Below are 15,404 nucleotides of genomic sequence, written 5' to 3' on the forward strand. Positions count from 1 at the left end.
GATCCGAGATCATTAGGAAAAATACATCAAGAAGTGTCTTCCCTTTTTCTTTGACTTTAATCTGTATATTTTATATAAAGATTCTAGGAGTCTTTCCCTGTTATTTCTGCATTCCACTCATCAGCACGGTCTTAGTTAGGATAGGCACATTTCCCCTTCTCATCTCATATGAAATATTAAACTGTTTGAGAACAAATCACTGTCTCTTTAGGGTACAGATCTGCATTAAGCATCTGCTTTCTGACCCCTGGGGAAGCCCCCTGCAAGCCTCAATCCTGGCTGCACTTGAGTCTGAGTTCATCTGAGTGTGAGGTGACAGTGAGTCCTCGGAGAGCTATCCTCACGCATCTGATGGACTCAGGGCGTCAGCAGCCAGGATCTACATTCACAGTACCTGCCTCAGAGCACCGGCTGTTCAGAGAGCAGAGGAGCCGGGCAGGTGGGCCGCAGGTGGGCTCAGGTGGGGAGAGCCCGCTCACATGACACCCATTCCCCGTTGCTTGTTGTAAGTGAATTCATGGCCCAGCTTTGGGATCCAGCAGCGTCCTTCAGCTCTGTGGACGAGGGGCCAGGGTAGGATTTGGTGTGCTTTTATTTGAGTATTTTTTAATGGCTATTGATCCACACAGTAAAATACTACCTTCTTACTTAGTGTGGGGGCACCTAATAAGCACCCCGAACGACCACAGTTCATTTGCTGGTTGAAATGGGGTGCGTGCCAGCCCACAGGTGTAACTGCAAATCCTAGCCCATTTCTAACTGTTGTGAATGACGTTTAGAATCCAACGGGCTTTTTGGTTCTTGTTCACAAATTGGGGGAGTGGGGATGGCGGGAGTTGTGTGAGAATTACAAAGCGAGAGGGCGTGGCTGGGACAGGCGTGGTTGTGTGTGTGTGGGGTGAGGGGTTTTTCAGTTTTGCCCGGCACAGAGACTTCTCATAGCGCATTCACTTTCATTTGAAGCTAGTAGTAACCTTATGGTAGGGAATCATCTCACCAGCACACACATACACCCCTCCCCAGGATGCTCTGATTCAGAAATGATGTCCTTTCTTGGAGCAGCTTTTTACATTAACCTTTTTTGAAGATAGGAGACTAAGATCTGAATAACAGCTTTTAATACTAGCCCCATAAAAAGAAGGGAAATATCTTTTTTAATTAAAAAATTCTAATGTAAACAAAATGAGAAATAAAGTGGTATGTTGACCCTTTTAAGGTATAAAAATAAACACTTACATTTTATTTTATGACTTTAATTTTCACAGCCAGGTGGTATAAATACCTTTAATTTATAGCACTTTCTAGCTATTGCATTTAAAACTTTCATTTTCCATGTCATTTTTAAACTGAATTTTTCCAATAAAAAAAAATTAGACCCTGAGGAAAAAAAAAAACCCTGTTTGAGGATTATTAGTTCATAACTTGGTAGTAGGAAAGGGTGATAGAACAAAAGTCTAAACTAATGAATTGGGATTGTGTAATATTTAAATAGCCATTTGCATTAAAAACAATAGGTTGCCCAAGTGCTAAATATGATACAGACATTAAAGTAATTAGAAAACAGGAGGTGGCCAGGGGGGTATAAGGTACCAGTGAATTTGGGGTACCAGATAAATGTGAAATTTAAAGTTCACGTAGACATATAGGCATACTTTTTTTTTTTTTTTCTTTTTGGTAGCTCTCTCCGAATCATTTGTTTATAGTCTGGCTGGACTTGCGGCCGCAGTCCTGCCCCTTGAGAGATGGGATCTTTGCCTAAAAGTTAGTGAGAAATAAAGACTGAGAAAGCCAAAAAATGTCCAGGCTTTTCACACACACTGACAGCCAAACAGAACGCTCTTTCCATTTGCAGTTTTTTAGTGTCATTTTAAGTTGCAGCTTCTGGCCAATCAGCAAGCCCTGTGCCTGCTGACATCACGAAGCAGCCAGTTCCCTCCAGCTGCAGAGAGCTTCAGTTTGTCTTTTTTTTTTAAACTAAAATGGAGGCTGGTTTCTTGCCTTAAGGAGTACATTGCCTTCCCCGCTGAAGTCTAGATGTTGACATGTAATAAAGCGGGCAGCAGGATGGTGGTGGATGCGGCCAGCTCCAATGGGCCTTTCCAGCCCGTGGCCCTTCTCCATATTCGAGGTAAGTTATTGTGTGTTTCACTGAAACGGAACCTTCTGTGGTTAGTTAATAAATGGCCATTGTGCTTCAGATAAGAAAAGCAGGAAGTCCTTTCTAGCAGAATTCACCCCGTTTTGCGGCAGACCTAACTGGAGGAGGCTGGGTGTGTCGCTGCAGTTTGGCATTTTACGAACTACTTACAGAATTTGAGTCTTGAGAGAGGCCTTGCATGCATAGTTCAAAGCTGGTTTTTCTGCTTTCTGCTCGTTCTCCCATCCCCCTTTCAGAGCCGTGCTGATGTCAAAGGATGTGAAGTCACTGCCCGGGGAAGGCGTTGGGTGGGGGTAGGAAGGAGAGGCGGGCGGCACGCCTGGCCAAGTTGTCCGTGCGCAGAGTTTCTGTTACAGATGTGTCGCTCGATTAACACCCCGAAGGTTTCCCCTGAATTAAAGATGAACTGCAGCCAGAAAGTATGCGGGAACAACCAGAAAAGAACTCCCCTTTTTAAAAGGATCGTTTTCGTCCTTGCCATGGAGCCTAAAAGAGAAATACACTTGTGCTTTGAAATACTGAAATCCATTGTGGGTCATAATTTCTGAGCTTTTAGCCTTTTTGTGGGATAGTAGGAGACACTTTGCATTTAAATAGGCTCTGTATTGACATTTGCCTTAAAAATTGTAAGTGGCAGCAAGTTTTCAATGTGTGTATAGATCACTTTTAATACAGTTTGCCAGTTGTAATTTATACAAAATTTGAATTCAGAATTTAGCTTAAAATTTATACAGAACTTAGCTTAAAAACACAATTACCACAGTAAATTGATAATTATATTAAAACATAGGTATCAGGATAATTGTGTACTTTTTCTTAAGCATTTAAAAATGTTTCTTATACACATTTTTTGTTCGTAATTGGGTGAAATAGAAAATGATAGTTAAGCTTCATCAAATCACTTTAAAATGTATATAATATCCCAGCTCTGTCCTAACAGAACAGAACTGTCAGGACCCGTGCTAAAGAAGGGTGGGGGCAAGATCTCCAGGTGACTAATCGTCTGGATGACTAAAATGCCAGGCGAGATTTTTCAGATCCTAGGGTGGACCCAGGGAAGGAAGATGAAACTACATGAATACCCAGTCTGCTGGAATAAGATAGGGGTTGCCTTTTCTCTGCAAACCCTCTGTAATGAAGCTGGCGGCAATTAAGGTCCACAGTGACCAACTGTAGGTCACTTGGTTTTGCGGTGCAGCCAGGAAAGAGCAAATGTGGACCACAGTTAGCACGCAGGTGTTTTAACAGGCTAAAACAAAATGATTGTGTTTCCATTGAAGTTCTTAAACAGGGACTGATTGAGTTAGCAATAAGAAAATTTTATTGCACATGAAATGTTTAAACTTTTAAGGTATCTTCTAATAAATAACAGATTTTTTTTTTAGTTTGAGTTTAATGTACTTTTTTTATTTGAGCTATGAATTTATTCCAAACTGGAATATTTGATTTTATATCTTATACCACATTGATTTTTTTTTTTTTTTTTTAATTCTAAGACTACTGTGACCAATCTGGGTTTTGTTTTTGTTTTTTTTTTTTTGCTGTTGGTTGAATTGTTTGTTGTTCTCTAATTGTGAGGGGGAAAAGTAGTGAAGTGTACTAACCTACAAGAGACTTGAGTTTTTAAGAAGGAATAACCGGTAGTAAAGCTTAACTTCTGGTTCAAACAGTGAACTAGTTAAAACTTGAAAAATGCTTAATTTACTCACAAGTTTTGAGGGCAAGCATATTCATGAGTGGTTTAGCAAAATTTATTTTTACTTTATTGGCTTTTAGAGTCTTGATCAATTTCATCTCCACTTCGCCTCTCCTCTATGTGTCCAGTGCTGAGGGTGCTTCCCCAGAGGACTCGATGGTTTAGTGGAGGGACCCACACAGGGGCCCCGGGGCAGAAGGCGCACGGGAGCTGAGTCTGGGCGGGTGTGGGGAAGCGAGCGGGGGCCTGATGCCTCCTGGTGCCGGGAGCGGGCCGGCAGCCCTGGGGCTCACCTCCGACTCCACTCCCCCATGTGTTTAGAGAAGAGGGGTCGTCCCCACAGAGGGAAAAGAACAGCCCGCGGCACACAGCCTGTAAGTGGGAGGGCCAGAATCCCAACCCAGGCAGTTTTGTTTTGTATGGAATTTTTCTTTAATTCATTTTAAAATAGAAAGTTTGGCTGTTCGTAGAACCTTTTGCCACAGGATTGTGGAAAGAGCAGTGTTTTTCCCCAACATTTTATCAATATCCATCTTTTTCACTGGCCTCTGATGGATGACAGTTTTGGGGCCTAGGATTCATTTCTTCATTCATTTTGCAAATACTTGAGTCCCTATCACCTCGTGCCAAGCAGGTTCCTAATTAGGAGTATGAAGCAAGAACCGCGGCCCAGCTTTCAGAGCCTACAGTCCATAAACAGTGCAGTTCCTGAATTGGTTAGTAGCCCCAGTGGGCTTGACACTCGTCTCCTATTACGTAGCCTAGAGTTTGTGGTCAGTATAGTGAATTAGCGTGTCCTAAGAAGTGTGACAGGAACGTGTTGTTGAAACTTAGCCTAAATTTTTCTGCCTGGAGAAGGAGCGGCGTCACCTGGAACTTGGTGGCTGTAAATTTAGCTTGATGACTTAAATCCTGTCCTCCCGGGGCCGACCAGGAGACCTGTCTGTGGTGGCGGGAATGTCCTCTGTGCTGGCTACCGCGGTGCCCTCAGTCACAGGTGACTGCAGAGCCCTCAAAATGTGGCTAGTGCAGCTGAGAGGTGGAATGGTTAATTTTATTTCGTTTTGGCTATTTGACATTCAAATAGACCCATGTCTAGTGGCTGTTGTATTGAACACCACAGTTCTAGACTGGGATCGACAGACTCTTTCAGGAAAAGTCAGTGTTTTTTGCCCTGAAAGCAGCCCCCAGATAGGAATGACCATGTTCCAATAAAGCTTTATTTACAAAAACAGGGGGCTGGCCAGATTTGGCCCATGGGACATAGTTTGCCTCCCCCACCCCCAGCCCCCAGCCCCACCACTGGTCAAGACTTTTCCTTGAATTTTAATTGCCGGTTTTAGCATAGTAAGATGTCTGCCACTTCCAGAGCAAGGTTTAAGGCAAGAATAGCCGTGCCAAAAAAGATGATGATGGTCAGAAAGGAAGATCTGCTGTCCATCCGGATCCAGCTGGCTTTTATTCCGGCCTCAGGAAAGCCATTACGTGCTCTGATCTGAGAGTCGGTCGGCGAGTCCAGTCTCCGAAAGACTGATGGGTCACCGAGGCCTGGTGGGGAGCTGGGGAGCAAATTGTTCTTTTTGTGTAAAACCGCTTTTTCTTGGGGAACGGAAGTCTGATTGTAGGAAAAGTTTGTCTTCTCACAAGTATTCCTGAGTCACCGATTCAAGGAAAGGTGTTTACCTTTCCAATAGAAACTTAGGGAAGAATGACCCAGGGGCAGTGTGGAGGCTGAGGCCCAGGGCTTCCTTTCTGCCTCAGCCGACCTGATGACTTAGCCCGTGCTGCTGAGCCCCGCTGCGCACGTGCACACGGCTCCCAGGTGTGGGGTGCTCCTGCGTGGCTGAAGCCAGTAAACGTCGTGAGGGCAGCTGCCCCGTGCTGTCCTCACCCCCCAGAATTAGGAAGGAAATCGGGTCATCGACTACAGAAAGTGAAAGCCCCCCTCAAAAGACCTCACTAGTGACTCTGTCTCTCCAAATAGAACTAGACGCAGGGTGTTTCCTATGTAGCTGTCCCTCCCTGTGAAGCGACTTTTTAGAAGTATACCTTGAAAGCTACCTGGAGTGAGCCTCTACATAAAGCCGTTTCTCTCTCATCATTCCTGCCAGTGAGGAACAAGGAACGTAACCAGAGTAACAGAGAGCTCTCTGGGGGGTGGTGTGTGTTTATGTAAAGCCCGCACACCTTTTGTTAATTAGTCTTCTCTGAACTGATCATATTTTTTTCATTAAAAGATGCTAATTATGTAGACGAATAAGGAGGTATGGTTAGTAGTCAGGCAAAGGGTGCTTTGCATCTAGGAATGGTCGGAGTCCTCCCAGGCACAGCCATTTGGGGTGCAGCACACCCCATTTCCATACGCCAGGTAGCCCCACAGGGCGGTTCTCCCCTGGGCCAATGACCTGCCAGATGTGACGAGCTTTTGTGAACACTGACTTGTTCCGCCCAGCCCTGCTGCCTGGGAGGTGGCTGGGACGTCCTTGACACTCTTCCCCAAGGTCACCAGCCTGTGAGTCCCAAGTCCACGGTCCTGCCCCTCCACCAGCTCCACGTCCCCAGGCCACTGCTGGTGGTTCTCCCAGAGGAAACAGCCACGTGTATCATCTTCTGATATTTCCTTTTGGCCTTTTCTGGAGACCCAGCTAGAGCAATCTTTGGGGGTCTCTGGATTTCCAAGTGATCAGATAGGACAAAGCAGCCTTCCATCAGCTCGGGTCCTGGCCACACAGAACATCCCAGACCAGAGGCTGGGGCGCGGGCCAGTGCAGGCAGGGGCATGCAGACCCCCGCCCCATCTCCCCGCCGTCTGCTTCCAGACAAGGCCCGCCGCACCTCTTCTTCCCTGTCAGATGGAAAAGGCCCATCAAGGATGCGGAGAACTCCCAGGCCTGGGCTAGTTTCTCTCACTAATGTACTTAAGGAAAAGTCTTGCTTATTCATCTTGGAGAGACATTGGCTCACGTGCACAAGGACAAACTGCAACAGCCAGAAAAAGCTGGTTTTGTTTTAGGCCCTTGAATTATTCATAAATCAAAAACCCTTCAAGTTGAAAAGAATAAACGCAAGAGATGTAACAGTCGAACATAGTGAATGACTCTGTATCAGATGTTTGTTCTAAAAACAAAACAAAATCAAACCTGCAGAAGACATTCGTGTGGCTGTTGTGGAAAGCTGAGTAGAGCGATATGGAATTTTCTATGGAATTACCATTAGTTTCAAAGGGATTCTGATTTGTAGGAACTTTCCTCATCCTTAGGAATTGCAGATGGAAGTATTTAAATACGGGTGAAGTATCACGGTCTCTGCACCTTACTTCAAACAGCAAAGAGAAAAATAAACTGTAAAGCAAAATATGCTCATATCCCCAGTTGTTGAATCTAGGGAAGTGGGCATGTGGGTATACAAGTATATACAAGGAATACAAGTATTCACCTTCCATGTAGGTTTAAACTTCTTCATAATGTTTGAAATGTCTTTAAAGTGTTCTGCTTTAGAAAAAAATGTGCAAAGGACATTACTTAGAAATTATTTCCTAAGCAGTGAGCAGTGGTCTTTCATATTCAAGCTTGGGCCTTTCTTCTGTTTTTGCTTTTACTCCCTTGCTAACAAATGAGTGGCCCGTGGTGAAATGATAAGGCAGGGGCGTGGTCATCTCGGATGGGCTGGGGCTGAGACCCTATAGCCCAGCGCCTCGCGGGTGGGTTCCCTGACAGCCACACCATCTTACCGAACAGTGTTTTGCGGGGTGTACCTTTTTTTTTTTTAATGTTTATTGGCATTTTTATTGGTCTTTTAAAATGTAACAGTTTAAAGCACACTCTCAGGTAAAAGCAAAGTTCCCTCTGAACTTGACAGGCGGGGTGCTCAGTGGTTAAAGGCGGGGTTCAGAAGTCACAGGGGTCCCCACCGTGGGTTAGCTGAGCCATTTCAGGCAAGCTCACTCATTTCCCTGCCAGAAATGGGAAAGAAATGGGGGGTTGTCAAAGGATCTACCTCTCTGGATTTTATGAGGGTTGGTTAAGTGAGTGAATACGTGTGAAACTCTTCACACGGTGCCCAGAGTGCTGTGAGCCCATGGGCCGTGTTCATGGTTGCCGCGGTTGTCCTCTCTTTTCTAGGTCACGGTGGTAATTTAGAGCCCAGCGCCTTAACCACAGCTTGTCTTATTTTTCTGCCACTGTGTTGTCTGTATCTGTGTCCCTGTCTCTATCTGCTCTCTATCCCTCCCCCGTTTACCAAGCCTCTCTTCCTGCAATTTGCTTGTCGTTTCACCACCTGGAGGAAGTCGGTGTCACTGATGACCCTGGAGTGTGCGCTGTGTTCTGCTTGTAGATCGCATACAGAAATTGCCTCATCAGGCGACCCTCGGATGATCATCAGCCGCTCCGTTCGGTGTGTACTGATGACCCCCATTCAGACTTCTTGCTCTCAGGGGTCCAGCCTGCAACAGGAAATCAGCATTTAATACAGTCCTCTCCTCACCTCATTTTTAACTCTTTTGAAGAAAGCCAGTTTAGCATAAGATTTATAAGGAATTCTCCTTTAAGAAGTTAGAGATTTTATCTGTGATTAATCCCAAATTGGATGATAGTTCGTTGTTTTTAAATGCAGATGTTGCTTTCTGATGCATTAGTAATTTGACTTCCAAAAGTTTACTGTCATATGGTCAAATCCCATTTTGTTAGAATTCCTGAATTCCTTTTTTGTGTGGGGATTTTTAAATTAGGATAGTATTTGATGGGACTTCCCTAAAGGTCCCGTGGTTAAGGCTCCGGCACTTCAGATGCATGGGACGCAGATTCAGTCCCTGGTTGGAACTATTGGGTTGGCTAGAAAGTTCCTTCAATTTTAAGGTTAAAAAATAAACCTTTCATTTTTACCAAAAACTTTATTGAACAACCCATTTTGTTCCACTGCCTTCTGCCATTTTTCAGGCAACTTCATAGTTCCATCTTCCCAAAACTGTTTATCTTTTTGAGCAAAGAACTGTTCCAGGTGCATTTTAACAGTCTTTCAGGGAATTGAAATTTTTCCCATTAAGAGAATTTTGTAAAGGTTGAAATAAACAGAACATCCAAAGGTGCAAGGTCTGGTTGGCACGGCTGATGAATCAGAGCTGCAGCCAAGCTGTAACGATTGTCGCCTGATCATCAAAGCCACGTGTAGTCTTGTTGCGTTATCCTCGTGGAAGGTGAGGATGCGTTTTCTGTTGGCTAATTCCAGACACTTTTCGTGTCGAGTGCTGCTTTCAGTTGGTCTCGTTGGGAGCGATACATGTTGGAATCCATCTTTTGGTTTTCCAGAAGGAGCTCATGCTAGAGGACTCCCTCCCAATTCCACTCTGTACACAGTATCACTTTCTTTGGATGAAGACCGGTACCTTTGGGTGGTTCATGGTGGCTCACTTCGCTTGCCCTGCGATCTCTTCCATTCCGCATTATTATACAGCATCCACTTTTCATCACCGTCACAATTTGTTTTAAAAACAGAACATTTTTTGTGACGTTTAAGCAGAGTCACACGAGGAAATATGGTCAAGGTTCCCCCCCACCCCTGCTTCACTTACGTGGAACCCAAACATCAAAGCGATTAACATAACCAAGCTGGTGCAAATGATTTTCAGTGTTTGATTTGGATATTTTGAGTATGTCAGTTATCTCCTGTGGCGTATAACGCTGATTGTTCTCAGTTAATTTCTCGATTTGATCACTATCAACTTCAACTGGTCTGCCCGACCAAGGAGCATTGTCCAGCGAGAAACCTCCAGCGAGAAACCTCCAGCACGAAACTTCACAAACCACTTTGACATATTCCATCAGTCACAGCACCTTCTCCATACACTGCACAAGTCCTTTTTTTTGCATTTCAGTTGCGTTTTTACCTTTCTTGAAATAATAAAGCATAATATCCTGAAAGTGTTGCTTTTTTTCTTCCATCTTCAATGGCTACTACAAATGGCTACACAATCCAGTTTGGTGTTCGTTTTTTTTAACTCATGCTGATATGACACCTGTCACAATACAATTTAACAAAATTGTTTTGAATGTAGTAAAAGACAACTAAGTGCTACAAGAAGCATCTTATGGGAAAAAAACCAAAGAACTTTTTGGCCAATCCACATGCCATACACCCCCCAAAAAAAGATAGTATTTGAACCAACTGAGATCCAAACTATAACCTTATACCTTATTGTTTCAAGGTTTAATATTGTAGTATTTCTAATAGAACTTGAGTTGTTAACACCTGTTTGATTAACCTTTTCAGTCTCTGCTCTGTCTTTGATGCGTGTGAACTTCATTTGAATTTTTGTCTGCTTGTTGCATTATTCACTAGCAATGTGTTCTAATTGTGGTAGTTCAACTTATAAAGTTATGAGCATAGTAATGTTTCCTAAGGAACAAGCCCAGTTTTCCTAAATTGCTGGTCCTTCATGCTTGGTAACTTCAAGGAGGAAGAAGAGCCGGGGACCAGGGGAGGAACGGTGTATGTTTGTAGACCATTTTGGCGTATATACAACCAGAAGTCGTTCTTCTCTCCTGGTAGTAGGCCAGGCTTCTCCAGCGCTGGCATATGATAACACGGTATTCACAGCTCTGCGGGTGTCCTCAGTGTTGGCATAAAGCAGTGGTCACTGGGCCCCTGGAGTCCCTGAGATACTTCCAAGGGAGCTGCAAGGTCACAGTGGTCTCCAGAATTGCAGGCAGATTCTTTTACCATCTGAGCCACCAGGGAAGCCCTTTCTCAAGAATACAACAGCCTTTTTTTCGCCTGTGTGGCCGTTTGCCCTGATGGTGCAAAGGCAGTGATGGGTAAAATAGCTCCTTTCGCGGAGCAGGCCGTGGTGTCCAGCTGAAGACCACCACGCACCCCACCGTGTCGCACGAGTCTGACCCAAGTCGATCCTTGATGAAGGATGAAATGGTTAGTTTTATTAGATCTCAGCCTTTGCTCACACGCCTTTTAATAACGTTCTGTGGATGACACAGTTCACATGAAGCCCGCGGGCGTGCTGCAGTGCTGCGATGGTCTCCAAGAACCCTGCGCAGCTGTGTGAGTTGCAAGCTGAACTGGCCACTTTTTTCAGGAACATTATTTTTACTTGAAAGAATAAGAGACAGACAAATGGGGTTAGTAAGACCCGAGTATGTGACATATGTTTTCTCGAAAGTGAAGTGAAAGTGAAAGTCGCTGAGTCGTGTCCAACTCTTTGTGACCCCATGGACTATACAGTCCATGGAATTCTCCAGGTCAGAATACTGGAGTGAGTAGCCTTTCCCTCCTCCAGGGGATCTTCCCAACCCAGGGATCAAACCCAGGTCTCCCACATTGCAGGCGGATTCTTTACCAGTTGAACCACCAGAGAAGCCCATTCTCAAAAAGGAATGAAGGAGGCCTTTCAGCTCAGGGGACAGCAGTGGCACACTTAGTGCCCAGGATAAAATTCAAGCTTGTAAGCAAAAGTTTGAATTTTGGGGAACTGCCAGTGTGAGCTTGACAGCTCCCAGCGCTGACGACTTCTGATGATACTAACAAACGGGGCTTCTTGATCTGAACGACAGAAGAGCTGCATGACTGCACGCCAACACATTCAGAGATGCTGCAGACATTCGTGGGCAGGAGAGCTGTTCAGAGTGCAGGACACACCACGGGCTTTGATGTCACTGAGACGTCGTCAGTATGGTTTCAGATTCCATGTTGCAGCTAAGCTTTCAGAAACTACCGCTTGTTGAACATTAGCATAGACTCAAAGAAGAATAACCACAGTTTTTTTTAAAGTCATTGAAATACCTCCCTTTTCCAGCTAAACATGTGGTGAAGACTGGGCTGCTTTTTGTATACTTCAACCAAAGTACCATATCAGACAACAGTATAGATGCAGAAATGCAGGTCTACCTGTCTTCTATTAGGTCAGACTTTATAAAGAGATAAGCAAAAATATAAAACAGTATCATTTTTCTTGCTATTTTTTAATACAGGTATTCTCATGATATTTCAGCTAACATGCAATGAGCCTGTTACCTTAAGTGAATCAGTCAGTACGTGTTTTAAACCCTCTCTAATCTGGTATCAGTAAGTAGAATCCATGTGATCCACGCTCTTCAGGGTTCTCCAGACTGTTTTTAGAGGACCTGATTCTGACACCAAAAACAAGTGAAAACCCTTGGCCCAAGACAGCTCTGTAGCATGAGCTGGACTTGCTGGACCCTGTTTTTACTAAGTCTCTGTATTTTTCTCTCCTCCTCTCTCAAAAAGAAAAAAAAAAAAACTTTCCAGATTAACTAATCAGCTAATAGTGTATATAGGTCTCCTGGGCCACAGTGGGAACCAGTAACTGTGCCCAGCATGTGGGTAGTGGAGTCACCCCAGGACTGGGCCCTCTCTTTTGGCATTAATTGGCTCCCTTTTATCTTTTTCTGATCTTTTTTAAAAACCCATATGTGAATATTGCCAACTAAAATTATCCCTAGCCTTATCCCCAAAATGAGTCTCCTACCTTCCCTGGCATCTCAGAGCAAATTGTTTGGAGTTTGCTGTGTATCATTTTATACGTGTGTGTGTGTGTGTGTGTGTGTATTCACACCAAGTAATGTAAACATGGATTTATCTACTGACTGGACGTATATAATATTTTTTGTTTTCTGTTTTTTTGTGGATTTTTTTTTTCCTGGCGCCTCGCAGCTTGTGGATTCTCCGACCAGGGATTGAACCCAGGCCCTTGGCAGTGAAAGTGCCCAGTCGTAACCTCTGGACCACCAGGGAATTCCCTGTTTTGTTTTGTTTTTTTATCTCTTAAGACAAAAAAGCTAGCATGATAGTAGTTTTGGAAAACTAAACCTTTGACAAGGTTTTAACGTGTTGATAGCTTTGTGAACTAGTTCCTGATGCTCTTAGCTAAGTGTAACATTATAGTATCCTGAATCGTGCTGTATATACATACACCGCATAAACTCTTTAAGTGCTGTCCCACACTTTTCTGCGGGTTGGGTTTAAACCCCTCTGGGACAAGGTGGGCGTCTGGCGGGAGGCTGCAGCGAGTGGAGCGTCTGGCTCGTGCCCAGGCCGTCCCAGGGACGATCTTGGGCGCTCGCAGCACACAGCCAGGTGGCACCAAGGCTCCGTGCTCATTGTGCAGAGGTCCAGAGGGAGCGTCCGCAGGCAGACCTGCCCAGGCAGTGAGTGGTGAGGCCCGTCGGACTGGAGCCGGGCTGGCTCCTCCCACACCTCCGTGCTGGAAATGTGGCCCCTTCTCTGTGCTTGAGGCCTGGTCCCCAGGAGTCATCTTACCTGAGATACCACCAGTGACCCTCCTTTGCCTGCTTTTTAGAATATTTTCCTAGATGTTGAAAACACTGGGGTCTTGTCAGTTAGACCCCCTTCTTAAATTAGATCCAGTCATGCCGCAGTCGAGCTGTCGGATTCAAGGCTAAGGCCTAACAGTGTGTCTTATGGGGTTACTGGGGTCCTTGGCTGTCTCCAGACCTTCCTGAGTCTGTGAATGTGCTATATTTTTAAATGCGTTTGATTAAATTACTTGTTTTTCAAGGGAATTGAAAGAAAAGAGCTGAGATTCAAATTCTAGCCTCCTGTCCCTGAGGACAGAAGCACGTGATGAGAATAAGCAGATTGCTCCTTTTATCCTTAAGAGAAATGCTACGCTGGTAGAAAACTTGAGTGACTGGTTTTTTGGTTTTGTTTTGTTTTTTTTAATGACTTTAATAAATTTAAAAACATTATCTCTTTGCAATAAAGTCACAAATGACATTTTATTGAAGAAGCATTATTCGTCTTAAACAAAGGTTAACTTAAGTTTACACTTTAAGCCAAAGTTAAACTTGCAAAGTCCTGAAGTCTTTTTGCTTATCTTCTTCCTCTCTGCCTGCTTCTTCCCATTAAGCACTCTCCTTTCTTATTTTGTCTCATTTATTCTTCAGATGAGGCCGTCAGATCTTGAAACTGACCTTTTCTAAGGCATGTAACTTTCCTTGGGTTGACTTATTCAAATAATACAGTGTCGGTGGATATGAATTTTGGATTTTTCACTTCTAAGTTTTGTGCACCAATTAAATATAAAATTTCAAATATTGATCTTGAAGTTTTGCACTTAATTTGATATGCATTGCAATTGTCAGTACCCAATTAAACAAACATAGACTGTCCCATATGCCTGGATTGGGAAAACACCTTTGGGGAGTATACACACATATGTATGTGCTCACATGTGTCTCTAAAGCCAAACACCAACTTAGCTCAGTCTCTAGCCTTGTTGTTTAGTATATTGCCTTGATCATCTGCTTATTTGAGCCTTTCTTCTGTTTTAAAAAAGGAGGAGAGCCCTGAAGTGAAATGTAAGCTAAACTGGGATTATAATTTTAACACTACATCATGTTAAAAATATAAAGGGGCGTTTAAGAAACATATTCAGTAACGTGTTCTCTGCCAGGAAACAGGGACTTATCAGCCAGTTACTCACCTTGACTGTGACATCCATAGTAACTCAGACACGCCAGGTAAATATTTAGATGGGTTAGGAGTGTGCAGAACCGAGGCAGGGCCGCGCAAGGGCTGATGCAGCTCGGGCATCAGCCATCCCAGTGCGTGGCCCTGCGTCCTGTCTGGTACACCAAGCACTGCCATCACCCATTTCTTGCAGGGTTTTCGAAATTGTATGGCCTAGAGAGAAACTGGGAGGGCCAGCTTACTCAGGGCAGTTCGTCCTCCCGTGTTATCGATACCCAGAGGCCGATGGAGGCTGCGGTTGTTTGTCATTAGCGCCCAGGAACCTTTTTCATCTTCAGAGCACCTTGCAGGTACTCATTAACCATCCCCTCTCTCCTGCGAGGCAGCAAACAGGTTTTATTAGTCCCTCTTTTACAGCTGTGGAAGCCAAAGCAGAGAGGTTCCCGGCCTTGCCCGAGGTCAGAAGGATGAGCTCCTAGGTTTTCCGAGTCACGACTCGGGGCCCACACCCCTCTGATGTGCACACCGCCGCTCTCAGCCCCTTTATCACAGACGTCTAGCAGCGCGGTGCTTTCTGCTCTGTTTCTCACAGGGGTGCAGAGTGCCGTGCAGCTGGAACCAGGTTAGTTGATCTTATGGTGTCATCTAGAAAAGCAAGAGATGCAGATTCTGGGTCTTGAAGGTAAGGGCCGTGCCTTGGGGGTTTGTGGGTACAGATGAAATTAACTGAGTGGAGCCTTAAAGCGCACCCACTTGCCCTTAGCATAACCTGGAAGCTCCTGTTGAAACACAGTCTCCGGGACTGCTTTCCACTTGGTCCGAGGGCCTTGCACGTCCCAAGAGACTTACGTCAAAGCTTTGTTTTCACCATAGCTAACAGAGGATTTCGATGCTGACATAAACTTACTACGGGTAAAGATTCCTCATGAGTGATCTTAGAACTTAGAACAAAGTAAGATATGTTGTTCTGTTGTAATAGAATTTGGAGCTTTCGGGCGATAGGGAGGAGAGATGTTCTTTATCTGAAAACTGGCTGTTTCAGTATAAGCATTTGTCCAAGGGAAATAGTAGGAAGGACAGCTGCTTTTG

The 15,404-nt window shown here is 44.5% G+C and overlaps 1 protein-coding gene and 1 long non-coding RNA gene across 10 annotated transcripts in view; one reads left to right on the forward strand and one right to left on the reverse strand.

Moving 5' to 3' along the window:
* Positions 1–2,502, reverse strand: part of LOC113879680 — a 36,001-nt gene extending 33,499 nt beyond the window's left edge. Inside the window, exon 1 of the long non-coding RNA XR_003507423.1 lies at positions 2,309–2,502. This is a non-coding gene — a long non-coding RNA (uncharacterized LOC113879680). The remainder of the gene's footprint in view (positions 1–2,308) is intronic.
* PPP2R5C (protein phosphatase 2 regulatory subunit B'gamma) overlaps positions 1–15,404 on the forward strand; it is a 140,055-nt gene that overhangs the window by 40,655 nt on the left and 83,996 nt on the right. The window contains exon 1 of one of the 9 annotated variants that reach the window (XM_027521342.1): positions 1,909–2,128. The exons of 7 other annotated variants lie outside the window; for them this stretch is intronic. In XM_027521342.1, coding sequence (XP_027377143.1) covers positions 2,035–2,128 — 94 coding nt within the window. In that variant the 5' untranslated portion in view covers positions 1,909–2,034. Of the gene's footprint in view, positions 1–1,908; positions 2,129–15,404 lie in introns of those variants that run through there. One more of the 9 variants, XM_027521339.1, reaches the window with a different exon arrangement.

This window comes from Bos indicus x Bos taurus, chromosome 21 (assembly GCF_003369695.1).
Source record: "Bos indicus x Bos taurus breed Angus x Brahman F1 hybrid chromosome 21, Bos_hybrid_MaternalHap_v2.0, whole genome shotgun sequence".
In the NCBI taxonomy this organism is placed as follows: domain Eukaryota; kingdom Metazoa; phylum Chordata; class Mammalia; order Artiodactyla; family Bovidae; genus Bos; species Bos indicus x Bos taurus.